The 27,347-nt window shown below is 45.8% G+C and overlaps 1 protein-coding gene across 3 annotated transcripts in view; it reads left to right on the plus strand.

Moving 5' to 3' along the window:
- The first annotated feature begins 993 nt into the window (after positions 1-993).
- GRIP2 (glutamate receptor interacting protein 2) overlaps positions 994-27,347 on the plus strand; it is a 57,026-nt gene continuing 30,672 nt past the window's right edge. For all 3 annotated transcript variants that reach the window (XM_027882690.1, XM_027882689.1, XM_027882691.1), the window contains exons 1-12: positions 994-1,075; positions 4,116-4,251; positions 5,055-5,200; positions 7,997-8,083; positions 8,371-8,446; positions 9,048-9,193; positions 14,431-14,578; positions 15,736-15,905; positions 19,774-19,899; positions 20,510-20,662; positions 20,882-21,068; positions 26,638-26,783. In XM_027882690.1, the coding sequence (XP_027738491.1) occupies positions 1,036-1,075; positions 4,116-4,251; positions 5,055-5,200; positions 7,997-8,083; positions 8,371-8,446; positions 9,048-9,193; positions 14,431-14,578; positions 15,736-15,905; positions 19,774-19,899; positions 20,510-20,662; positions 20,882-21,068; positions 26,638-26,783 (1,561 nt within the window). In that variant the 5' untranslated portion in view covers positions 994-1,035. The remainder of the gene's footprint in view (positions 1,076-4,115; positions 4,252-5,054; positions 5,201-7,996; positions 8,084-8,370; positions 8,447-9,047; positions 9,194-14,430; positions 14,579-15,735; positions 15,906-19,773; positions 19,900-20,509; positions 20,663-20,881; positions 21,069-26,637; positions 26,784-27,347) is intronic.

Consider the following 27,347-nt stretch of genomic DNA (forward strand, 5'->3'; position numbering starts at 1 on the left):
ACACCCCTGGAATGGGGCAGAGCACTTTGTATAGAGCCAGACCAAAACTTCTCTGTAGCTTAAATATAAATTAAGGGCTGTGGGCAGGAATAAATGGATAAGGTTTTCAGCAACCCCTATTTATACTGTCACGTACAACTTCTAAGCCTTCACAGCTGTTGAAAAATTGGGAATGGCAATCCAGGACTGTGGCCACTGAGAATGGGAGTTATTTGATACCAGATGGTTACTGGAAATTATTGATTGAAAAAGCACCAGCTTTTTAGGAAATGCCATAAAAATAGACATTTTTAGGTGGATGGCAATGACATCTGTAGATCTCTGCAAATAAGCTCTGTGATAGCTCTGTAGGAGTGTTCCAATAGAAGAATACAAAGATATTTAGATACTCTAAATTTCAGTTTATGCTGGGTGGTGCATTTATAGTGCATAATACTATTCTTTCTTTGGCTTTTTTTTAATCACTTAAGAGAAGGTGCTCTCTATATTGTACAGAGGCTGGAACAGCAGCAGGAAAATGTGACTTTGAAATAATGGGATCTGTAAGAATAGGCAATTTCATTCAAGTATAGTGATTTAGTGCCCTGTTAGTCTCCTGATGTATAACTCCATTTCCAAAGACTTTAAGTTTCTTCACGAGCATAATGACAGGCTTAAAACTTGAGACTAATGCCACAGCTTCCTCTCTCCTCAGCTCTTCCCCATTATTGCAGGAGTAAGGGAATTTTATTCTCTCCTAACAGATTAGTTCCAAGAAGAATAAATCAGATAATATTATTGCCTTCTTGTTTCCTTCCCTCCTTCTCTAAAACTTGGGATAGCCCACATGGCGCAGTGCAAAGCCAGGGCTGGGTATTGCTTTTTCTCCCTGAAGTCTGTGATACAGATGTGATCCCACTTCCAGTGTCACCAGGACAACTTTTTAAAGTGCTCTGGTTCAGTTGTTTGTGGCTTTTGGTACTAATTTCAGCTTCTGTGTTTGCTCTGCTCACAGACGATGGCCCTTACTCGAAGGGGAGCAAGGACTCTGGTGGGATGGACGCAGCCCTGGTCTCCAGGAGGCAAAGCATCCCAGGTAAAGGAGGGGATCAGCTACTGCCCCAAAACATTGTGACATCCATTACACTTTACCTGGATACCCCTAAAATGGGTAAACTCCTCCAAACACTAATTTTGGCACATCTATCAGCAAGGCTTTTTCCTGGAGGGCAAAAATGGATGGTAGTAACTGGTTTCAGTGAGTGGTATGTTACTGATGCAATCCCTATCTTGTGTGAAGCCCTTGGTAGTGGTTACAGGGAGACAAGAAAGGACTGATTCCTGCACTGGACTGGCACCCACAGAGAAGAAGACAGCAGTAAAGGAGAGAGGGAAGAAGCGCTGCCATAGCTGAGATTGTCGGGTGACTGGCAGTATCTGGCAAGCTTTGTATTTCCCACATGGGACTAAGTTTGTTTTGATATTTAGTCTGTCACAGCAAATTTTTGTGTGAGTTAAACTTTCCCATGCAGAAATACCTCTGGGGGCTGAAGAGGAAGTGAAGAAGTGATAGTATGTTGCCTCTGGAGGTGTTGGACTTTGTCTGCCAGCAGATCTGGGTGGGCTGCTCTGGACAACTCATCTTCCTTAGGAAAGCAAAGACCTTGATTTTGACTTCTGACTGTTAATGATCCAGTCACAGGTTTGGTTTAGTGTGAGGCCCTTTTGCTATTGCTTCATCATTCAGCAGTTGTTCTAGAGGGTATTCCACATCCTCTGGGGCTTCTGCAACATGTTATTGCTGTACCACAGCACTGGTGGGGAGAGGCTCACAGGAACCAGTATGTCCAACAACCCCAGCTCAAGGCATCTCAATGGGGAGGGAAAAATTCAGGTGTGATCTCTTTGTGCCCTGGGATGCTTTGAGTAGCAAAATCCAAGCAAGAGAAGAAATCGAAGACTACTATTATATGGCACTCAAAGGCTATGTCTTGAAGGACCAGATCCTCCATAACCAGCTCACTTTTACCTCTGTGTGTGTCTGTAACAGTGGCAGTTGATTTATAGAGGTGTTGGTCAAAATCCCTTATCGCTTACTTTGATCCACTGATCTCAGGGACTTCCTCTTTTTTGAAGCAGTGATTTCTCCTTGAACCTGTAACAATGGGTAATTGCACTCTGGGGGTTCTCATTTTAAACACTTATCAAGGATCAAAATTAAACCCCATTGAAGAGCTAATAATCTCCCATTGCAGCACCATCTGTGTTGATCAGTCATGTCTGTAGTTGAGAGGAAATTTGCAGGATAGTGCTGGATGGTGTTCCTTCCAGCACGGCAGGGAGCCCCACCAAAGTTTCTGGCAGCCCCTGGGATCCTGGGTTGGGGAATTAAAAACTAAGTTACTGCGGTTGGCAAGGGATCAAAACTGAGTTTAAAGAGCCGAAGTATTATGGACCTGACATTTTTACATCGAGCTGCCAGTGCCACGTTAAATGGGTGCCCAGCAGTGCCTAAACGCCTGCCAGACTGGCGCTAGATTGCAAAGAGGTTCCCTGCTCACATTAATCAAGTGCACAGATTATTCTTGGAAGTGCTTTACGAAACAGGTAGTGCATGGCAGGACTCTAAGTGAGGTGCAATTTCTGGTGTCATGGTGACTTTACAGAGGAGCAAAGTGCTAGTAATGAGGCATTACAGAGCCAAATGATGCCGTGTTTTGGATGGAGGGAGGAAGCCCTGCACCAGCATGGATCTTCTTTGTCAATATGCTGTTTAAAGGGCCCTGCCTTGCTCTGGAAATCAAAATGTGTGAGAGGTTTCAAATGTTCCCTCATCAAACATCACCTCATTCAAGCCTGGTGAGGTTTGCTGTGCAAACAAGCTCCTGGGCCATTTGCAGCATGGGTTTTAGTCCACATCTGTGGGACAGCTGTTTGTCATGTGCTGCCAATGCCCATCATTACCTTCTCCTGCATAGCCTTGGGGGAAGGCACCCTGTGTGAGGGTGACTGCTTTCCTTCTGTAAAATTGGGGGAGACAGTAAAGATGGATGGATCATGTTGTAGACAAATTGTGTAAAAGCTTCTTAGAGGAGGCTCTAAGGTGTGAAAGGTGGCAAGGTGTGGAACTTACCCTGTTTGCCCCAGGGATAGTCCCCCTTTGAGCAAAGAGTGTGAGGTCTGTTATGTGGAATAATGCAGAGCTGCCTTTTGCCAAGTCTGCAGAGCTCTTGGTCTTTTCTTGGGCCGGAACAACTCTCCTGCTAACTTAATGCCTTTGTCTATGCCAAATCCAGAAGTTTAGGGACCCTGTTTTTGTAAAACCCAGACATGAGCTGTTATGGGATCAAAACTGATACCAGATTGGGCTTATATGTAGGTGCTGGACAGACAAGAATGTTGTCTTGGACTAGAGCAAGGTAGAATGTACACTGCCTGCAGCACACAGAGAGCAGTAGTGGTGCAGCAGGTGTGGGGTGTGCACCCCCTAAACTTGGACATATTATTATGGCAGGCAGTGCATGTGGAACCAGTCATGTTGTAAAAGTGTCTCATCTTCAATTCCAGCTGTAGATGAGGTGGGTAAGAGGGAGTTTAACTTGGACCAGGTGCAGATGGGTGGGCAAACTGCTGTGAGTGAATGCAGGTCATGTCTCCCTCTCCATCCCCTAATGATTGCAGGATCCTACCCCTCTTCACATTATGTTCTTTATCTCCCAACTGTATTCATGTCTTAAGATATTTTTTTAATCACAGTATTTTAAGATCCACCCTGTTCTGTCCATCCAGGCAACTACTGCAGATCCACAGCATTTTCCTAGTGTGTAACTGTGACTGCCTGACATATAGCCCTGTTAGCATCCTCCCCACTCTGTATCAAGCATAATTCCCTGAGGTGATCTCCCTAGACCATTGCTGAGATCCCATCATCCTGGTTCTGAATTCTTCCACTCCCTTCAGCACCTTGAAACACAAAGTTTAAACTTCATTTTAAATAGACTGATGCTTTCTCTTCATGCTAGTTGTACAAATCATCCCAGGTCTCCTTTCCCACTCCCTCTAGGAAAAGGGTGTCCTTGGGACTGGGGGGAATGGGCCTTCCACTGAGAAGTTTTTCTTTATTCCTGATCTTTCAGAGGAGTTCAGAGGGGTCACCATCGTGGAGCTGATTAAGAAGGAAGGAAGCACCCTTGGGTTAACCATTTCGGGTGGTACAGACAAAGATGGAAAGCCAAGAGTCTCCAATCTGAGGCCAGGAGGACTGGCTGCAAGGTGAGAAATGGAAATGGGATGCAGAGAGCACAACAAAACTGGAGAGGAATAGTTGCATGTTCCAGCTACTGAATGAATAGAGTTATAATTAAAGCTGTTGGCACCCAACTCCCTTTTTTCAAGTGCCCCAGAATGCAAAGTTGTTGCTTCGGGAAGTAGAGTGTCTTCTATTTTGAGTTATTTCCTATGCTCTGTGCAATTATGCTCTGAAATTTTGTGTAGGGATATTAGGGATTCTGTGAAATTAGGCAGCCTTGTCAGGAGAGCTGCATGGTACAATACATCTTGATCAAGCTAAGTGGTTTAATATTGTTTCTGCTCTGAATACTGAGTCTGTAAGTAACGTTATTGGCTCAGAAAAGGAATGGGCAAAGAAAGGCTCCAAGAAGCAGAGAAAGGGAAGGAGTATTCGAACAGTTTTTCAGAAAACAGGCAAAAGGAAAGAAGTTTTCTTTTTCCCTGCTGGATTTATTTCTTCAGACAGCTCTTGGTGTGCTTTTCTTTGACTGATTGCTCTGCATGAATGGGAACTGAGCAACAAAAGAGAGGTTGTGAATGTATACGCTGTGGTTGTTGCTACATGTACAGATCTGAACGCTTGCCACCAGGAAAGATAGATGGCTTCAATTTTAGCGCTTCCCTGTGATAGCAGACACATGCAATCAGACAGCAGACAGCTGAGATCAGCCCAGCATTGGTGGCTTGTTCAAAAACTCCTCCAGTTACCAGCCAGCCATGCCCAGGCTGGATGTAGCAGAGACTGTGCTACCACTGCTTTTTTTTTTGCTTTTTATTCTTTGCAGAAGCGACCAGCTGAACGTCGGGGATTATATCAAGTCAGTGAATGGCATTAACCTGACCAAGCTGCGGCATGATGAGATCATAAGCCTGCTGAAGAACGTGGGTGAAAGGGTAGTGCTGGAAGTAGAGTACGAGCTTCCGCCAGCTGGTGGGTGCCTCCCTGGTAATGCTGCTCTCTCTCCCTGGCTGCCTTTTGTCCTGGGGTGCAGCTGGACTTGCTTGTGCATTGCCTGCCGTGGCCAAGGCAGTGTCCAGGGGCATTCTGATGTGCCTTCATGTGCTCACAGCGTGGCTGCTGCAGAGCTGTGTGCAGTCGGAGCAGAGCGCATTTTCCAGCACAGTGGGTGCCTGTTCATGCACACCGGCAGGGGATGGCTGATTAGGTCTGTCTTGCCTCCGAGTGACTTGGTAGCACAGGCCAATCTGCCTCCTGATGCTGCTTCAGCTTGTTTTTCTTTTTCCCTTTTGGAGCGTGGCTACGGGAGGTTTTATTCAGTCTTAAACACGTATTGCCAGATGCTCTTTTCAGAACTGTGGCAAGTGCTGTTAGTCCTCAGGATGCTTTGAAGTGTTATGTGTTTTCAGAAGGGAAGCTGAAGCAATCTGCTCTCCAGCTAAGGGGCCCTGGCAGGAGCTGGCAAGCCCAACTCAGTGGGCTTGTGTCCTGATGTGGGAGAGGGTGCTCTTGCCCTCATTTGTTTCGATGATTGAGGTTTCTGATTAAAACAAATTCCTCGATACAGTTTCTCATCATAGTCTTTCCACTGTGAAAACAATCTCCGCAGTTATTAGTCATTCAGTTACCCAGATCAATCAGAGGATGATTGGGCAGAAGAAATAGAACAACTAAAAATAAGATGACAGGAAAACCAAAACTAATGAAATCTAAATATTTTGCCCCAGATAGGAAGCTATCTTACACTTCATAGCTTTGCTCTAGCTGCTGCCTTTATATGAAAAGTATTCAATATATAAATGAATATATAAAGCCCAAAAAAGAGCAAAATCTAATCTGGATTGAATGAATCTCTATCCATCACTCCCCTCTGTGCTGCTGTAAATGTTAGTGAGTTTTCTGCATACAACCCTGACAGAGCCAACTGTGGATCGAGTTTTTTGTGTTGTCATGCTCCCTAGGGATGAGAACTCTTAACCTTTCTCTGTGCCTGTGAGCCTGGCTGTCAGGGATCTGATAAGCTGTACTGCCCAGCCGAGGAGCGGTGCCAATGCCGCGTGGCTCAATCAGCAGCAGCGACGCGAAATGTCCCCGGCTCTGAATGAGCAGGAAGAGCACACTGAGATACCGACTTCTCTCCAGTGGCATTATTGGGCTGTTTATGAATGATCCAAACAAAGAAGCACTGCAAAATACAGGGAATTGTCAATTATTGCCTGGTTTCAATTCATTGTGGGCTTTTATCTGCTATGAATTTGTTATTGCTGTGTGTACTCGCCTCTCTCTCCCTCTCTTTCCCTGGGCAAAGAGCAGAAATACAGTGCAATTCAGTAGCTCATGCTTGTGGGTTGGAATTTTTCTCCCCACTTTGTAATTTTCTTCTTTGGAAGAGATCTTGCAAGTTCAAGTCCAGTTTTCAGGCCACTATGTTGTATCATTCTCTTTCATAAATAAACTGAGACCTGTATTAACACCAGCTAAGGTCTCCCTACTCCTGCTGATCTTATTAAAGCTGTTGCAGCACTTCATGTTTGGATGCTTAGGACAGAAATTGGATGGTTTCTGAACTCATTTGTGGATGCTTTATACCCTTTGCTTGGTATTTGAGTTTTACCCCTTATCTGTGAACCTTCCTGTGCCCTGAGGTTTTCCCTTCTGGAATTTTTCTGGGCTGTGTCCCTGTTAGCTGTCTGCACCACAACAGAAGCAAAGTGGGGACAGTGTTTTGGAGGTTTATTTGGCCTTGCTGTAGCCTGATCCCCAGGGCTGGCTGCCTGTAGGGTGGTACCATGCCCCCACTGCATGTCTTTTGGGTTAGTTTAACCCTAATTTGGGTGCAGGTTGCAAGTCCTCGGGGTCCTTGGCAGTGAGGACAGAAGGGAGATTCACTTCAAAAACCCCCTTCCGAGGCAAGGGAAATACCAGTGGGTGGGTGTGCCTAGGGCAGCATTCAGCTCCAATTTGCCAGGTTGAAGTCAAGTTCTTAGTCTTTTTTTCCCCCCTGATTATCTGTGTGACCATTCATAATACTTGGTTTGAAGATTAGGAATTTTCAGAACGGACCAGTCTGAAATGCCATGTTCAGTTCTGGATGGAGAAGACCAGGAAATTGTCCTGTATTCCCTGCAGTAGTGCAATAAATCATCAAATAGCAGAGGATGGCAAGGGTTAGAAACAGTTTCTTTCTTTTTCTCTTTACTTTTGTACATTTTGTATTTTGTACAAATAGTACTGTGTATTTAACATAAAATTATTGAATTGCCCCTGGGATCAGTTTAAAGGATTCACTTAATCTTTTTTTAAATCCAAAATATGAGAGGTAAGGAAAAAACTCCAACCTTTTGCACTGAGGATTTGGAATTTTCATTTTCTTTAAGGTCAGCCAGCAACTTGATTCCTTATGCTGCTGCTGGGGTTTTTTTTAATAAGTTTCTATCTGTGGCAGAAGCTTTTGAGAAAACCTGAACACATTAAAGCCAGTTGATAAACGAGATGGTTTTACTTGAATGTCAGAGTATTAACCAAGACAAATTTGAGGGGAGATGCACAACACTGAACTGGTGAAATCACCCTAAACATGATGGTTGGCTCTGATGAAGGTTCATGTGTCTGGGTTGGGCTCTTTTTTCCTCCAAATAGGCAAGATACAATATGGGCTTTGGGCTGGACTTTCATTTCAATGATGTTTAGATGAGTTTGGATATATTTTGCAGGGTGGTTGGAAAGAGTTTATCTGGGGGTAACTGATTTTTTTTTTTCTTCCTTTAGTGCCAGAAAGCAGTGCTGGCATTATTCCCAAGACCATAGAAGTTTCCCTCTACAAGGAAGGCAACAGCTTTGGCTTCGTGCTGAGAGGTTAGTAGCTTCTCCAAAGAAAAGCAGAGGGGACAAGCACTGGCAGAGGTGATTTTGGAAGTGGGAAAATAAGAAAGTGAATGTCATAAACTTCAGCTGAGTAATAAATGTGTACCCTGGAGAGTATCCCTTGCAGCCTTCAAGGACTGCCAGCTGCCTGATCCAGGGCAGTCGTTTTTCTTTCAGGCTGTGTCAGCTGTTGTGTGGTAAATGCCCCTTCTTTCTCAGCACTCTCATTCAGACTTCCAAACCTCCTGTGACTTACGGCTTTCCTGGTTTGATTTCAGGGGGAGCCCACGAAGACTGGCACAAGTCGAGACCGCTGGTGCTCACCTACGTGAGGCCGGGTGGCCCAGCAGACAGGTACTGCCCGTGTCACACCTCCAGCATGCGCTGTCACAAGACAGACCTGCAGCTCTCCCCCTGCCCTCGGACGCGTGTCATTCTTGGCCTCCTTGCTGGTGGTGTGGAATGACGGAGGTGGTGTGGGGCCTGTGGAATGTGGGGAGGAAGCACCCGGTGCTCAGAGGCTGACTTGCGTAGATGTTGTAGTTATAAGCAGAAACTCCTCTTCCAGAGGCAGCCACTTCATTAGCCCCGTGCAGATGAATCGCTGATGCTATTTTGGAAAGCAGGAGCCAGTCTATCTACTCTCATGCTCATAATTTAGTATGATGGGCCTTATACTATAAATAACCCAGACTATTGTCCCAATGAGTATTCAGTTCCTACAGGAATTCCTACAGGATGAAAGTAATTGACTTTTTCATATGTGTGTATATATATATATACGTGTGTACACACACAAAAAATATATACTTATGTATTTATATATTGATAATATAGATATACAGCTAATTTACTTATAGAAATCCAGATAGATATATAAACATAGCTAGATTATATGTCTAAATATAAATAAACACATATAAACAAAAAGAATTTTTCCTGTGGCTTCCTTCAGGGAAGGGTCCTTGAAAATTGGGGACAGGCTGCTGAGCGTTGACGGGATCCCTCTGCACAGCATGACCCACGCTGACGCCCTCAACATCCTGCGGCAGTGCAGCCAGGAGGCACTCTTCCAGATCGAGTACGATGTGACCATCATGGGTAAGGGCAGGATGGTTGTGACCGCATCTTTTTTTTCTGACTGCCTGGAAAATATGTGAGACTGGAGACAGTAATTGGGGGTACTCAGCTCCAGTGGAAAAATTGCTGAGCAATGTGCTGCCAGCATGGGTGTAAGGGGTAGAGTTCAAAGCTGGATTAGTTAAATGCATTTGAAATGCTCTTATCCAGTGATGTGTCTTGATAGGAATGATGAGTGGTTTTAGAGGAGTGGGGGTAAAGGGGATTTTGTAATGTAGGCAAAGAGGGCATAGGAGAAGTCAGAGTTAAAAGAGGCTGGAGCACTCTGCCAGCACTGCAAATAGGGCTATTAAATGTGTGCAGGGGAGTGAGCTGCATGCAGGCAGAGACTTGCTCTGGCTTTGGTTCTGAATTTTGACCCTACTTAATTCCAAAGCTATTTTTCTTAGAAATGTTACTTCAGATCTGCTTCTGAAATAAATGAGGGGTGATCAACAGATTGACCCCAAATAAGACAGAATTTACTGGAGGGCAGAGGATGGGCATTTCTAAAAAGCATTTTACACAGTAGATATTAAGTTTGAGGGTTTGGTAGGCTGAGGTTTTTTTTCATTTGATTTTCAGTTTCAAGCCCTGGGAAAGGGTTTATTATTAGCTACTGTAAAGGCATTTTGAACTGGCTTTGTGGCACGGAGCTGTTACTGCAGGGAGTGTCATTAATGAGTTTAAGGTTACCACTGAGTTCGAAGCTGTGTTGGTTCTGGAAGCTCATCGAGCTGTATGTTAGATTTTGATGTGCATATGTCTCCAGAGGGGTTTCTGCTTCCACTGGAACCATGCATAGCTGGACTAGGTTGGAGTCTTTTCTGTAAATCTTGTAAACCAGTCCAGCATGTCTGAGCCTGTGATCCAAGAGAGGAATAGGAGTCCATGACATCAGGTTGTTTTCTGGTTTGTCGGTGTGGAGGAAAATAAAAAGGATCTAAAGCTGAGAGATTTGTATACCATGTCATCCCCAAGGAAGGAGAGCTGAGAACACCAGAATTCGCTCCATGCAATGTGCAAGAGGGTTGCACCAGGATAAGGGAGCTCCTTGTGACAGCCCTGAGGACTTTCTGCTTCTTGTTGAGACTCCTTCCCTCAAACTTTCCCTTTTTGGCAGAAGCTCCACAAGCATGGACATACTGGCTCTCCCCTGGGGGAGGTGGCTGCCAGGAGCTGGGCAGCCCTGTTCCACACAGACACCTTCTCCAGGAGAGAGCTGGAAGGAAACGCTGATGCCTCGGCAGTTGCTTGCAGTCTGCCTGGCTTCTGCTGTGTTACAGGAGCAGCTTATCTTTAGAAACTGGCTGGTGTTCATGATAAAGAGGAAACATTTAAATGATGGAAAACTCTATTATCTGCCTTTCTGTGATTGTTTTGGGGTAACTGCAGTGGTCAGTAAAGGATGTCCATTCCTCCTCTCACAGGCTGCTCCAGGGAGGGGGCAGGTGGAAGTAAGGTGGGACTTTGCACAGAGTTTTCAAGTCTGATCAATAGCAAACAATTAAGTGAATGGGGGGTTATTGTTTATGTGGTCCCTCAGTGTCTATGTTGCAGAAGCTAAATGTTGTAAAACCCGACTTGGAGCAAAAATAGCCATGAAGGTGTCTTGGTGTTTCCTCTTGAGTAACTCTCCCCCCTGAAACTGTTAGGGTTGTGTGAACGTGGAGGGATGGCAGGGTTTTATGCAGTGATTCTCCATCTTCTGTTGCTATATAGTGGACCAGAACTAGATACTTCCCAAGATGTAAAAAAAGCCCCTTTGTTGGATAATTTCTGCCTGGAGAGTGCTCTCCCCAACGCTGTAAAGGGCTATACCTGTCCTGATTTCTTTTAAGGCAAGATGATGCAGAACATGTGGCTTAAAACAGTCTCTGCAAAGAATTTTGCCAGGCAACAGCTAAAAACTGCAAGGGAAGATGAGTACAGCATCCCCAGTTCATAGCCATTCTTTTTACCAGCCTGGGAAGAGAAGAGCAGGTGCTGAAAGTGGTGTGGGGATGTTTTTAGCCTGAAGGAATCACTCCTAATTCCCATTTTGAAAACTTGGTGAAGGGGCTGGGAACACCACCACAAAGTGGTGCTTGGCCTGTTCATCCCCAGGGAAAATGGAGGTTTTTACATTGCACTCGCTCTCTGTTGCAGCTGTACATGCTGGGGTGGTGTGGGCTGACCCTCTAGGAGGCAAAGTTGTTTTTCTGCATCTGTCTTTGGTGAGAGACCAAGGTTGCTGTGGGGGAGCATTGAATCACAGTGTTCCCCAGCTGGCTGTGTGGTTTTCCAGCCAAAATTGTGTGCCGAGGGTGAGCTGCATGGGCCAGCCTGCGCTAGGTGTGAGGGACGTGGCAGCTGCTTGCTATCGCCACCAAGCATCCCTCAGCTTTTGGGATTTCACCAGAGAGGCCAGAGTAGCATGGGGCCACGGCAGGCTTTTAATCAAATTGGCTGAGATTTCTCAAGACCTCTAAAGGAATTAAAGTAATCTACCATTTCCATTTTAAAAGGAGTGCCAACTAGGCAAGCACTTCTCTTGGGCATTGGGAAAATCTCTGCCCTTTGCTGATGCCAGATAAACCTTGCAATGAACAGATGCTTTCCCATGGTGGCATTCTATCTTATGGCCCTTTCCCTTTCCCCTGCACTCCCAAAGTGCATTATAGCAGGGAAAACTCATCCCTACCACCACACTTTACTTATTCCCTAGGCAACTGCACTTACCAGGCTTGTTACAAGAGCTGTCCCTCCTCAGGGAGATGAGCAAAGCCAAGTAGGTCTCACAGGAACCTGGTGCAAGAAGGAAACCCACTCCCAGTATTTCCTCCAAAATAAGCTGCTGAAAGATCTTCTCCAAAACACCTGCCAACCTGCAGCTTTGAGTGGTGAGGTGATCAGCTCTACTGTATCTTTGGCACTGGGGTGTCTGAGAGCCTGGAGCAGATTTTTTTCCCCCTTGTATCCACCACAATATTTGTGAGTACCCTTCAAGCTTGTGGGTGTGAGCAGGTGTTGCATGGCCCTTTGTGTCCCCTGGGAAGGTTGCAGCTGTATGTGATGGTGCAGAAACACCTCATGGTGCCAATGCAGCAATGCCCATTGACTCCCTGCAGTGAAGTTATTGCATGGCCTGCTCTGTCCCCTCCATGTTTCTTTTTAAATTAGCTTGAGCGTAATAGCCCCATGTTAGTCACACCTGAAAAATATTGCTAGATTGCAGACTCCTGACCTTTGATTTGAGCCAAATCTTTCCCTGGAATAATTAATAGAGTCTTGGCTGGTATTTCCTCAACAAATGCCTCTATAAAATGGATTTGGAGCAATTCTCATCTATGCCACTGGAGATGTGATTTAAAAGGGACGGCAAGGTGGACCGTACTGCGTGTGGTGGGAGAAGTGACCCTGGGCTGAAGGCAGGACTGTGGTTTCTTACAGTCTTACTGATAACCTCAGTGCTGAGGCTCTTTCTTCTCACCATCATGTTGTGACCTCCCTGGGAAACACTTGGTAAAGCTGAGAAGCTTGGACACTGGGTAATAGGGAGAGGAGTTGGTATCTGCCTTGCAAAGGAAGGTGTAACACTCCAGCAAGCTCTTCTCATGATTTTATTTTCCCTATCTTCTTCCCTTCAGCTGGAGGGATATAAATCTGTGTCCCTCTTCAGAGGATATGTGCTGGACATACACAGGCAGCAAAACTAACACACAGCTGGTGTTTGCTGTTGGAAGAGATCCTCAGTCTCGTGGTGCCTCCTTTGCCAACAAAGGCTTAAGTGCACCTTCTGCAGGTTTGAGCTGGGTGCTTTGTGCATCTTTTCATTAAAATGGGACTGTGCTTTTTACCAGGGCCTGCAGATCTCCCCAGTGGTCCTTTACATCAGAGAATAAACAGTGTTTTATTTGAAGCCTGCATAACCTTTACCGTGGCTCATTCCTCCTTCTTCCTCCCCTGTGAAAAAGGGCATGGTGAGTAGATCAGAGCCTGAACATCCCTTGGATGATCCCCAAGGGGAATTTCCAAGGTAAATTTCTGTCTCCAGAGACTCAGCACCTTCAACAAATCTCATGAAAGACCTTGCTGGGGCTTAGCTTCCCGGATCTGCATTAGTGCTCCCATTTGTCAGAGAACAAGAATGAGCCATGCATCAAGCTCTGGAGCCAAGTAACATCAGCATTTTTAGTGGAGCATAGCTTTGGAAGGGAAAAACCTTACTATGAATAATTAAGGGCTAAGGAGGCATCAAGTGTTCAGAGGGCTCTGCTGGCCTTTCCTTCAAAGTGGATGGCTGGGCTTTCATGAGTGCTTTTGTGTGGGGGTCAACTACACATGGGGTGTTGGTTGTTGGATGTCCCATGGTGATAACAAATTTGTTAATGCTACCTCTTTGTGATGGCTTTAGGTAATCTGGAAGCAAATGTGTGTAATAGAGGTGGTGGGAATTTCTGGCTAATCAGCCAGAAACACAGGTTTTCTTTTTCCTCCCCCTTCCTCAGAAGAGATGGATAGGTGTGGTGCAGCTTTATACTGACAGGTGCAATTTCGTAGGAGTTTCATTGTCTCACTTACAGCATCTATTAAGCTTATTGCAGAAATGCTTCTTTTAAACACAAGTTGCCCCTATATTGTCTGAGGGGAGGCTGCTGTAAGCACATGGGTGCTGTGTCTGCTCCCACTGACACTGGAGGAGCTCAAACAAGCAGCTGAACTGGTATTTTGAAGCTGGTGCTCAAGCACAGAAGACTTGGCTGGTTTGTGTGCTGGTCATCAGCCACAAGACTTCTGCGTACTTCAGAAGGTGGGATCCTGTATCTTTGTGTCTTTTCTTTTTTACTTGTTTGAGAAAAAGCCTATGACAGCTATGTCCTTCTGATCTTCCTTTTTTTGTGGTTTTAATGCTGTTCATGTGACTGCTGCAGAGCCTTTGAGCAATCTCTTCCTCGATCTTGCTATTTAACCCAAAGAAAAGAGGGAGGAGGTAGTTTCCATGAGTGAATTGTTGTAATATCTCTTCATGTAATCATTATAATGTAGATTTTGTGCAAAAGGAATTTTGCTTCTTGAATGTCCTTCTTTGTTAAGTTGCCACGTGACACGGACTGTAAGATGCCCAAACTACAGGTTTGCTGATGCGCATGGCAAGTCAGCACTGTTGGACAACCCCTGCATTTAGAAATGGAAAAGGCTGTAGGACAAGTGTCTTCAGGTGCTCTCTTGTTTTGCAGATACTGTAGCAAATGCTTCTGGTCCTTTACTAGTTGAGATAGCAAAGACTCCGGGGTCTACACTGGGAATCACTCTGACAACAGCCATGCACCGGAACAAGCAGGTGATTGTCATCGATAAGATCAAGCCAGCCAGCGTGGTGGACAGGTACAGATCTGAACAGGCTGCTTCTACCTCTGCTCTTTCTTTCTCCACTGCTTTTTTGTCCTTTTGTTAGTTATGTGCCATTCTTCACTGTCTTGCCCTGAAATGTTCATGTCCACACATTCTTAGCACTACATGGGCTAAAAATATCTGACCCAAGAGCAGTGGACATTCCTCACCAGGAATGAATGTAACTCAGTGCACGTGAAAGCTGAGCTCTGCTTTAGAAACCTCAGATGTGACTGCCCTGGAGCTGTGAAATAGCTAAAGCCCATTATGGAAACTTCTGGCTGGAGCCTTTTCCCGATAGACAAGTCAGTTAGTCACCCTTACCTGGGGATGCAGACAGGCAGATTGCTGTGCAGCACTGCCTGTGTCAGCTGTGTTTCTGAGCTGAACTGCTGGCTCTTAGGACTCAAAGGTGAAGGGCCTTGGGGGGAAGCCTTATGAGGAATGGTTTAGGTCACTTGGTCTGTTCAGCCTGGAGAAGAGGAGACTGAGTGGAGACCTCATGGCAGTCTACAAGTTCCTTGTAGGGGGAAGAGGAGAGGCAGACACTGATCTCTTCTCTGTGGTGAATGGTGGCAGGACCTGAGGGAATGGTCTGAAGTTGTGTCAGGGGAGGTTTAGGTTGGATATTAGAAAAAGGTTCTTCACCCAGAGGGCGGTTGGGCACTGGAACAGGCTCCCTGGGGCAGTGAGCCTGACAGAGCACCAAGCCTGACAGAGCTCAAGAAATATTTGCATGATAGGCACATGGTGTGACTCTTGGGGATGGTCCTCTGCAGAGCTAAGGGTTGGTCTTGATGATCTTTGTGGGTCCCTTGGAGCTCAGTATATCCTGTGAGTCTGTGATTATGCTTCTGGTGAAGTCCTCAGCCATCCAAACTAGCTATGAGGGGGCGCTATTAAAAACCTGAAAGATTTTTCCCAAGCCACCAGCAGCACTGACTGAAACATAAATCATCTTAGTTGGTATTTTGGGCAATGTTTGAACCTAAGGTTCAAATTGGAAAATAAAAATTACATGTGAAAAAAAATCTCCCAAGAATTCACAAAATAATTTGCAGTTGGATTTTGTCTGTGTGCTCCCAGCTGTGACGACATGGATGTTGGATTTTGGAAGTGTCTGATTACCTCTCTTGCTGTTTCCTTTGCAGATGTGGCGCGTTGCACGTTGGTGACCACATTCTCTCCATCGATGGCACGAGCACGGAGCACTGCTCGTTGTTAGAGGCAACTCAGCTTTTAGCTGCCACTTCAGAAAACGTCAAGCTGGAGATATTACCTGTTCACCAAAGCAGGCTGCCTTTGAAGCCTCCAGAAACAGGTGAGTCCTCTGTGCAAACACTGTTGGTCACCCTCAAAACTCACTTTAGGTCCCTACTGGGGTTCTTGCTGCTTTTGAGTGCTGGCAGCAGATTCCAAAGAGAGACATCTGTGGAGGGGAAAAAAATTGATGTTTTGATGAAATGCATGTGATTAGATGATGTTCTTCAAGGATATGAATAGGGAAAAGAGGTTACATCTGTGCTTGAATGGGGAGATTGGAGATGGGAATCCCAGGGTTTTGCAGTGCTCAGTGCTGTGCAAGCCACTTCCTTAGTACCTCAGATAAGAGACTTTAATGGAGAGGGAGGAAAACAACCTTGGTGCTGGCAAATGTATTTCCAAGCTCAGTTTTTATTTGCTGATGCCTGGTAAGGCTTTGAAAAAGACCTGTCAGTAGCTAGGCTGGGTAGGTGGACTTCCAAAACTGTAATGTAAGTGTTCATCTTCCAGACCAGCCTGGTGGAGTGGCAACTGTGTCTGAGTAGTCAGGGGTAGAGTGAATCCATCTGTAGCTGCTGGTTTCCACCACGTTTACCAAAGAAATACTGAGAAAGTAAATTCTGGCTCTAGTGAGATCAAGCCCAAAATGCCTGTAAACATGATTAGGAATTGACCCATCTGAGAATTCTTGTTTCCCACCTTTAGCTTCTCCTTCCACATGAGAAGCTGTCTTGGGCTCTCATATAAGTTTCATTGTGACCATAGCCTCAGTACTAGTGTATTTGTTGCAACTCTTGCCTGTACTTTCATTGCAGTCCATACTGATGGTCTTGAAATTTCAGGTGTTTTGGGTGTCAGTGTTCAGTTCTAGTCCTTTTTTCAACCATTTTCAATCATCTGTCTCTCAGGGACATGCATTTTAATAATACTGGTGCACAATTTTACTGATACAGTAAAACATAAAACCCAATAACATCTCAGTGTCTAGAAATAAATCTTGTACACACCCAGTTCAATTTGTGCAGAATTAAAGCAGTTTAACAAAGGGAATGGGTGACTTGACCTTTGCGCCCAAGAAAAAATGGAAAGCTATAATCCTTTTTCAATGGCTGTTAAAATGAACTATTCTCCTCCTTCCATTAGTGCCCTGGTCCTAATCTTGTTGCAGAGTATTAGCATTCAGCAGCAGCCCAGGAGAAGGAGGCTCTGTGGAAGGACATCTCGGTGTGATCAGAGCCTTTTTGCCCAAACCGCCGTAGATCAGATCAGTGCTGTGGTAGAAATACAGAACACAGACTTGGGAGAATAATTGCTACACACAAATATGAAAAATAAGAGATATAACAATTGTTTCCACTTTTTTGATTAAACTCTTTAACGTGTGAAGGATTCTGTTCTTCCATGTGGCCGTTAGGAGGCAGAGGTGTGTGACTGGAGACCAGTGCTTGGGCTTGAACCTTCTCCAGTGCTGATGGGGGGTGGTGGGGACAGGAAGGAGAGCACTTTGGACAGAAGAAGCAACTCAGGAAGCCCCTGTTCCTCAGTGGTGTAACCAGCCATGGCACCCCGCAGCTCATGGAGAGTAGCTGAGGAACAGCACCAAAGTTGACAAACTGTGTCTGGACCGGGGAAAGATCCTGCCTTCTCCTCCAGGCACTGCTTGCCAACTCCACAGGCTGCTTTTTCCGAGTTTGGGGAAACAAATAGGGGCAGTAAGGAAAAATAGGCCATGGAAGAGCAAACTGTTGTGGTTGGCAAGCAAGTGAAACTCAGGGAAAGCAGCTGAGAGAGGAGATGATGCAGATATATTCCTGTTCAGCACTCGCATTACTGAGTCCTTCCAGCCTGTGCCTGCATGGGGTTTGTTATCATATTTTTTTAAGAGTGGCTTCTTGTGCAGTGAACATCTGTTTCTTGAGGAGATGGAGAAGGATCTGAAACTGCAGTGTCCATGAAAAATATGGCCCAATGCTGAAGCATGGGATTTGTCAAACTGAGTTTGCTTTCTCTGTGGCTCTGGGGGCATTTGGAGAGTTTGATGGGAGGATTATGCCCTACTCACAAGATCAATGGGAGCAGCTGGTGCCCAGGAGTAGTGCTGGGATGGATGAGTATCCTCAGGCAGGGATGATGTGTAAAAGATTGGGGAAGGCTGTTGTAGGTTTTTATCACAGAATTGTCCAAAATCTCTTCTCCAATGCATTGGCAGCTGAGCTTCAAAGGCACGTTTTTTTTCTTTTGTGAGATGTAAGCTAAGAATTTATAGGCAAATGGAAGAGTTTTAGTTTCTCTAAGTGGATTAAATTATTTTGTATATATGCCTATAAGCTCTGACCCTCATGTTCCAAGTGTTTAATTTTATTAAGAACTTTGCTTTTTGTCTAGATATAGCTACATTTATTAATTTGATTTTTGTTTTTAAAAGCTGCCTGGCTCTGAATTTACTTTTGAATCCACAGAATAGGAACCCCAGAGCTGGAAGTGTATTTTTTAAAAGCTTGATAGACTAAGTGCTAAACTCAGTAAATGTTTAGCAAAGTCTAAATATAATCACTGTAACTGGCAGGAAAACCTGACCTAAATGATTTAATGCCTGTGATGCACACAAACAAAATGGATTTCCACTGTTCAAGGCACTAAGAGATGACCTTTAGAGGAGATCTCTGTGTGGACTCATTAAATAAACTAAGTTCCTGCCCCAGATTTGCAGCCTCAGAAGGGTTTGATAGTGCCAAGGCTGCTCAGAGAACCCAGAGCCTGGAGGAGATCTCATCCTGGGAAACTGCTTGCCAGCCAGTGCAAGTGGTTGTGAGGTTAAGAATTCTGGGATGATGTGTGGCTGCAGTGGTGCTCCACTGTGGGATGCTCTTCATGCTTAGCTGAATAAAACAGATGCTTGAAATCTTGCTCGTGAGCCAGAAATTCCTCTCAGAAGAAAACAGATCCCGACAGCGTGGTGCAGGGATTCGGGAGAGAACACCTGGTGCTGTTGGGCAAGGAAAACCAAACTGACCCTGTGCTTCCCAGGGGCATCAGTGAGAACAGACAAGGGACCTGTGCCTGGCAAGTGTTGGAGTCACTTCAGAAGAGACTTGTGGCATCGTGACTTGGAGTCTTAAAGGCACAGTTCCTGGGCAAGGGATTGCCAGGTGCTGGATGTCACACTGCAGTAGATTTCCACTGCCATGTGCTGGGGTCAGGGTTGAAGTTAAAGCAGCAAAGCTGTGTGTCCTTGAACGGGGTCTGCCATGTGGGTGCCAAGTTTTCATTTACTGTTCGCCACAGCACTGGCATCTTTTCCTGTGCTGGTGGGCCTCCTTATTGCCTTTAAGCAGCGGTTTATAAAACCCCTTTTGTTCTGGTGAGCTGGAGGCAGCCCTCTGTTACTCCTCTCTTTCATCTCTGTGTACATTCCTGGCCAAGAGCAGCCGCTAAGCAACCAAATGCTGAAGCCAAGTGCTCAAAGCAACCCTTGGCACATGTAGAAGGTGTTGAGCCTTGTCACAGGGAGGGCAGCTCTGTCAGCAAGGTGGGAGGCAGGGCAAGGAGCTTCCCCGGTGCTGTTGAATAATGCTGATGGCCTCTGTGGGAAACTTGTGTCTGAATGAAGCTTCTGCACGTCACACAACAGACTGCAAATGGTAATGATGTGTGTGCACTGCCAGCATGGCTTAGTCAGGCTGTTGGCACAGGATGCGGAATTTTTTATGGGAAAGAGGTAGATTTGTGCCACTTTGCATCAAGTGTCATGAGGTTACGTAGGCTTGCATTTTCACTGCTGGTGTTTGACACACTGTGGTTGAGTCCTGACTTGTTCAGAGCCAGGACAAGGCTCTTTTCTACAATCTCCTGGCTTATGCTTCTTACCTTTTTTTTCTCTCATTTCTCCTTCCTGCCTGTGATGATGCTCCCCTGGATGCCATCAGTCAAGGTGCAGAAGAGTGACCACCACCACTGCTGGGACCCCTGTGTCAACTACTGTCACACCCACCACCCCGGACACTGCAAGACACCCACTTGGAACCAGACATCTGGACAGGATTACTGCAAATGTAACCTCCCCACATGGTGTTGTACCAATCCTGCGTGTGTTCATTCATGTTGTGCCCCTCCATTTCCTTAATATCCAGCTCTGTAGCCTGGCTTGTCACTTGTTTCCTCCTTGGTCACTGGGTCCATTTCTGTGGGTCCAGTGCTGTGGGTCCAGCAGTATCTGCAGCTCAGCACACACTGATCTGGTAACTGGAACAAGAGCAGTGTGTCTGGCAGACTCATGTGTCCATCCTCTAACCCCATGCCTGAGTGCCTGGTTTCATATGGCAAAAATGAGTCGCTGTGAGACGGGGAGGGCATCTCCGGTGTTGTGTAGGATTGTGATATGGCAACCAGCTTAGCTCTGGTGCCACACACTTGTTGGCAGCAGGATTATGGCTACCTCAAAGTCTGCAAACCCACCTCTAGCAGGAAGCAGGCTCTGTGCAGCCCCATGTTTCTTGTCTTATGGCAGTAAGAAGGGAAAGAGGAGACATTGCACCTGGTCTTGAGTCCTGAAGCTGGAAAGAAGGAGCTAGTCCGAACCCCTTAGGTGTTTGATGACACTGTTAGGTGAACCCGCTGCTGCACTTCCTGTGCCCATCCCTAACACGCTCTGTATTTCCCCAGCTCTGGTGGCTGCCAACTTCTCGTCTCCCACCATGAATGCGCAGGGCTTCCCTTGCCAGAACTCGAACACACTACCTCGCAGCTCCCACCCCATGAGCCCCCGCACCACCATGCTGAGGAGGAGGCAAAAGAAGAAGGAGCACAAGAGCTCATGTAAGAGTGGCCTTGGGCTGGGGCTGGGTAGGATGGGGTGTGCATGCTGGCCTTGCTGTCCTTGTCAACTGTCAGCTGGGATAGAACTGCTTGTCTCAGCACTGTCAGTGCATCCCTAATCCTCTGTCACTGTCCCACGACTGCCAGACCAAGGTTTGTGACCCAGTCTGTTTTGTTGACTGTGTCTGCCCTGACATTCTGCCTCTCTCCTCCCCTTAGTGTCGCTGGCCTCCAGCACGGTGGGTCCTGGCGGGCAGATAGTCCACACTGAGACAACAGAGGTGGTGCTCAGGGGAGACCCTTTGAATGGCTTCGGACTTCAGCTCCAGGGAGGAATCTTTGCTACCGAAACTCTGTCTTCCCCTCCTCTCGTCCGCTTTATTGAGCCTGACAGCCCGGCAGAGAGGTTAGAGACCTTGCCCTTGGATGCTGATGGTGCTGCTGCTGAACATTTCATGGTTTGGTTTGTTTTCTCTCCTCAGAGGCTCATTTAGATATTTACTATCATCCTTGTAATATCTCCCATTCTTCACTGGGCATGGTTTACTGTCACTGCCATTTCTGCACTCGTCGGCTGACCGTGACCTCCCTCGCATCCCAGGTGAACGTCTTGGCACCAGGCTGCGGCTGGTCTGGGAGGAGGAGGAGAAAGGGAGTGTGTGTCTGTGTGAGAGTGCCATTCCCATTACTTTTTTTCATATATATATATTTTTTATTTTTATTTTATTTTTTTTTTTTTAAATTTCTCTTTGAAAGATAAATCTTTTAGGTAGGTGCGGAAAGAGGAAAGGTCTAAGTAAGTGTCCCCTGCAAAACGTTCTCTGTCTCTGACTGGTTTCATTGTAGCAGAGCCCAGCTATATAAATTGACCTTAAAGCCAAGGCTTTGAACTGTAGAGAGGGTGCTCTGGTTGAGGAGCATGTAGGTGCTACAGTTAAGCACTCTTGCTTTTGGCTCTGTAAAGCTGGGAAAAGAGCAGAAGGGAGGAGCAGCATTAGCTCCATGAGGATACTGGGGAACAGTGACTCTTCCAGTGACAAAGCCTCAGCCCCAGAGTTCCAGCTGCTCTGGCTAAATTTCTCCCTTGCTGGCTGCTCAAGTGCTTATGGGCTACAATGTAGGTATCTTCTAGCAAGGCGTTTGTTACTAAACAGATCAAGTCCTAGCATTGCTTAACCTCTTGTGGAGTGGAAAGGAGAGCTGGTTTCGTTAGGCAGATAAAATAGTGAGAGCTGAGTGAGCTGGCACTTAATGCCCCAGTGCTGGTTTCTCTTACAACCTGTGACTTCCACTGTGGTCTGTCCTGTCTAGGGATGCTGGAGGTGCAGTGACTTGGCAGTGCTCAGCACCTGCTGCAGACCCCTCCTTGGAAGAATTCTCTGATGGCCCCATCAGCATGTGCTGATGGTTTGGTGTCCCCAAGCCTGCCCAGAAAAACAGCATATGGAGAAGTTGTAGAGTTGTGTGGTAGGGAAAGTGTCTGCAAAAGGAAATGTGAGTCCTTGCTGTGCAGACCAGTCTCTGTGTTGTAGCTTCTCCAGGTGGCCAATGCAGAGGCAAGGTGGAACGTGATGGTGGTTTGCCTTTTTTTTTTTTTTTTTTAATCCTCGATTGCCAGGGAGAGTTTGACTCACATTGCAAATTACCAAACTCCTTTTATAAGTTAGGCAGCAACAAAGCCTGCTGTCCTGAGGGATGAGGGAGATGTGCTGAAATCCTCCTGGCTTTGCTTTATCCTCTTGCCAAGCCCAGAGTGAAAACAAAGACTGGCGGTGCAGTCTTGCTTGGCTCCAGTGTGTCACACAGCCTGCCCACCCAGCAGCATTCATGCTCTCCTGGCTGCTGCTTTCTGGTGACCGGAATCAATCCTCTCTGCATTTGCAGACTGGATTTGATTTGGGGATTAAATCTCTGCTATATATTTCATTCTTTCCTAAACCATACTGTTCTTCCTCATTGTCAGGGAAACACTGTCTTTCCTCCCCATCTTGAAGTGATAAGTGCACTGGATTTGCAGTGAAGAGAAAAAGGCAGTTTTATGTTTTCATTTCACTTTCTGTTTCTTGTATTCCACAGAGCTCTTTGCTCCATCATTCAGGATACCTTATCCACTGTTCCTGAGAGGTTCTGCTGCAGCTGCAGCCCAAGACATTAGAGCTATTTTCCTCCCCTTTGCCAAGCTTGGCTCCAGGCTGAGGCTGGCCTGTGCTCTTTCTTGTGCTGCAGTTGTTGCTTTTTGCCAAAAAGGTGAGCTGAGGGGATACAGGCATCAGGCTTAGCAGCCTGGGTCTGACCTGGATGTTCACACACACTCTGCAAAACCTGTGGATCTGAATGTGCTGTTGTACAAGCATGAGATACACACTGGCTTTGTCCATCTGGCTTGTCCACACTGGCTTGCTGTGGAGGAGCTTCCTCTGGGGTGTCCAGCAAGTGTGAGTACTACCAGAGAGGAGCATGGCATCATCCTCTTTTCAAGGAGGTTGGGCTACCCTCACATTTATTATCTGCTTTGTGTTAGCTTGTGGCAGGCAGTTTGAAGCAAAAGCTCTCACCTGCCTGACTTGTGATTTGTTTTACTGCAAATAACTTCTAATAGACCTTCCTCCCCACCTGTTGTTTTGTTTTCTGGGTGCAAGATGAAGCCTTTTTATTCCAAGTGAGACAGTGATTCAGCCCCTGTTATCAGCAAGGAAGGTAGAAGGGGAAGAAGCCTGACAATCCTTCTTGGCTGCCTTGAAGCACACAGCTTTTGTGTCCTTCCTCCCTCAGCTGTCATTGGCAACAGAGGGAGAGTATCTGACTTCTCCATCCTGGTATCCAAAATCAATGCTTCCTGCTGCGTTACATGTTTTCTAGCTCTGCTCAGACAAAGTTGTTTGATCATTGTGTTTCTGGCTTTTGAATGTGAGTAGTTTGCAAAAGCAAAGTTTAGCAGCTGGCTGAAGCTGTCAGCAAAGCTTTGATCCAGTGGGGGTGGGGATCCACTCACCAGTGTGCGGACACAGATGTGGATGTACACACAGGTGTGCACATCTGACCTGTGCAGGCCAACCTGGGGCATTGTAAGGGCATGATGGATCAGTTTGTGCAGCTGGCACTGTGGCCACGGTCACAGCTGCTCCCCCACAGCTGGAGTGACCACGCAGAGTCTGGTGATGCTGAGTGAGCTCTTCAGTGCATATCATGCCTGAGGCTTGAATATGTGCTGCTCTGTATCTAGCGAGGCACCTTCACTGCTCTGTTGCTGCCCAAGAAATGAGTCATGGCAAAATGCAAATCTCTGCAACCCCAAGAAGACATTCCCATCACGGACTCCAACACGTCCATGGGGCTGCCTTTCATTTCAGGAGATGCCTGTAGTCTTGTTCTTTCTGATTTTAAAACACTTCTGCCCCCATAATCTCAAAGCACTTTTTATACTGTGATGTCAGACTGAGCATCTCTCAGACAAATGCCTTCTCTCTGGGAAAACTGTCCAAAGATTCTTGTAGGATCCAATGCCAGAACTAAGGAGAGCTCTTCAAGACCCTTGACTCCCCAGGCTCTGCTCCCAGTGCAAGGGCACATGACAGCTGGAAACCTGTGTCTCCAGTATGATTCTGAAGGGTTAATAAGGCACGTCAGGCCTCCTTGCACTTGTAGAAGGAGCCAGAAGGTTGTGGCTTCACTCCACAAACTTTTATAAACCTGCAAGACCAGGACTTAATCAACTGTGACTGACTGAGGCTAATAGTAAAAGGAATAAAATGCTTCTGACCTAACAGAGCTGTTGGCTGTAAAACACCCAGGCGAATCTACACTGAGTGAAGAAACACAAGAAACAGTTGTTTTGTGAGAAGGCAACTCTGGTGGGAAAAGTGGCAAAGGTTTGCTTTTATGCAGTGTAAAAGTATCCTGTGAGCTCCCAGCCTTTGTGGCTGAAACAGTGGTGCTAAAATGGATTATGTCCTTGTGTGACCTTGAGATGACAGTGATGTCTGAGTGATGCAGCTGTTGATCCCTCCTTTGCAAAAGGTACACTGGGGCCATAGCGAGAGAGCTCTTGGTGGCAGAGGAGTCATCTCTGTTATACTCTGTGCCATCTCGATATTCATAAGCTGATATTTCTAAGTGCATGTGTGTGTCTGCATAGCCACAAGTCCAGTAAAGGACTGTAATTAAACTTGATGTAATTTATTCACAAGGGTGGATTCATTTGTACATCATGGAGTTGTCTGTTCTAATCCAAGTCTCCTTGAACAAACAGTTCTGAATTTACATCTCATGAAATAGCTGTCATTTTTCCATGGATGCCATGAACTCAGGCAGCAGTGTAAATATACTGCAAGTTTAATACCTTCCTTAACAATAAAATAACCTCCCTAGGCTCTCTCCAAACTTGTTCATATCTCAACTTTTGATGGGCCACCGGCACAAACTGTTGTGCTTGCTCATTTTTCTTGAATTTGGGTGTGTGTACTTTTTCTTGGTGACTTAGCCTTTCATTCACATCCTGTTGTTTGGAGATGAATAATATGGTCAGTGTCCACTGCCTTTGATGTTCTCTTTGTGTGCCTGGAAGCTGTGGTACTGTGTTTTCTTACAATTGAATTGGGTGTGAGTGATGCAGAGTGGCTGGAAGGTTTAGTGAAAAACAAGCTGTCTTCTGTGAGGTATCAGTGGAAGGAAGGAGAAGGCAAAGGATGTGTTTGATCATTATACAGGAGGGGAATAAAGGTTCTCTGGAAAAGGCTCAAAACAAAACGACTGATGTCTTCTGGAAAACATTTGTGGTAAAGTAACTCCAGATGTTGAGGTGAACCTTAGATTTGATGCCATAACCCTCAGCCCATTTTGGAGACCACTCTGTAGTTTCCATTAATGGTGGGTTTGGTTTCCCAAGCTCTGCTCAAGTGGACAGCCTTATAGATATGTGATGAGTGGAAATTTTGAAAAGATGTTGCAGCAAACAACTGATAGAGGAGAAGGAAGATGAGAAGATGAGTAATTTCTCAAGGCCAGTCACAGGGAACACGGCAGTCTTGATTTTGCAGAGCCATGGGCCAGCTCAGGTGAGCTGTGGGAGATAACCTGGAGGATCATCATGCTGGTGTTGCAGTATATTTAAAAAAAAAAAAAAAAGAGGAGCATGTGTGGATAGTGACTGTAGGAATGTGGTGTTTCATGTGTGAAAAAACCCTTGCTTATAAAGATGGGTCCCAAGAGACAAACCGTGCTGTAGCAGTACATCCCTAACACAGCCTTGTCATCACGTTCTTCTTCCAAAGTAAAAAACCTGCTGATCCCTATTTCTGGAGAAAGTGGGTCTAAACTATAAGCCCCAAAGGGTTAGTTGTGGTTATATTGTCAGGCTGTCACATGGGAATAATATTGGCCTTTCAAGGCAGTTAAACAGTATCAGTGTACATTTGGCTTCCAGAAATGCAATTAGGAGGGATAAATGATTATCCAATTTGCTGAGACATTTTGGTGAGTTTATTGGATTGTAGCTTCAGTATTCACCATGCATTAGGCAGAGGAATCTGTGCAATTTTCCGTGCTGTTAGTTTGTGTTCCAGAGGATGCAGGTGCATGGGAAAAGCCATGTACGGTTGGATTGCATTTATCACTCTCATCTCTCAGCCATGGTGTTGACTTTTAGGAAGATGAGGGTTACTTCTTTTTTCCCCCCTGACTGTTGCAGGAAATGTGACCAGAAACGGTTATTTAGGACCAAAGCATGTCTGAACTTTAGAAAACCAAGAGGCTTTGCTTCCTTGTGCCCTTCCAGGAACACTGGGACAGGCATTGCAAAATGAGTTATTTTCTCTTTGGGACCACTTCTGCAGGATTTGTCACTACCTTGTCTGTCTTGTAATAGATTTGCCTGGTAAAAGTAACTCATGTCTGGTTGTGGGATTGTTTTTTTCTTCCTTTCCTCTTTCTCTTTGCCTCCGTGTTCCCATTCCCTCTTTTCCCGCTGTGAACTGCAGGTGTGGGCTGCTGCAGGTAGGAGACAGAGTCCTTTCTATCAACGGCATCGCGACTGAGGACGGGACCATGGAGGAGGCCAACCAGCTCCTGCGGGATGCCGCCCTCACCAACAAAGTGGTGCTCGAGATCGAATTCGACGTTGCAGGTGTGTTGCCAAAGGAATTGCTGCTCACAACTACCAGCAGGACTCTTCTAGTGCCTTTGCTGACCAGTAGGAGGGACTGTATTCACACAAATACATGAGGTTTCTGCTAGAGCTCAGAGGGAAGAGTGAGAAGCCCTGTGAGGACCCTTCCCATTTCCTCTTGTTCTCTGATGTATACCAAGATGGAGGGTTATTCTTCTGATCCTTTCATAAATGTTTTGCCCTCACCACTTGGCTGAGATAAGCGTAAGGAGTAGATGAAGAGGACACCTGCACTTTAAATATTTGCCAATTAATATGAATAATATTTATATTAATTTATGACCTTGAAGCCAGGAGGGACGCAAAGCTAATGGCTGGGGGTAAAGTGCAGCTTTGTATTAAAAAAAAAAAAAAAGAAAGTTTTAAAGTTTTTTTTCTTTTACGTTGACAGAGATGCTTCAATCTCGAAATACATCATGATGTGAGCACTTCACTTGATGTTCAGAGCATGTATTTTTAATGAGAATCCAAATTTCAAACTAAAGTCCACAGGGCCTCAGATAACCTTATGTGAACCAACAG

The sequence above is a fragment of the Empidonax traillii genome, unplaced genomic scaffold (assembly GCF_003031625.1).
Source record: "Empidonax traillii isolate 1590-97213 ecotype Southwest subspecies unplaced genomic scaffold, ASM303162v1 scaffold109:size1658292, whole genome shotgun sequence".
Taxonomy (NCBI): Eukaryota; Metazoa; Chordata; class Aves; order Passeriformes; family Tyrannidae; genus Empidonax; species Empidonax traillii.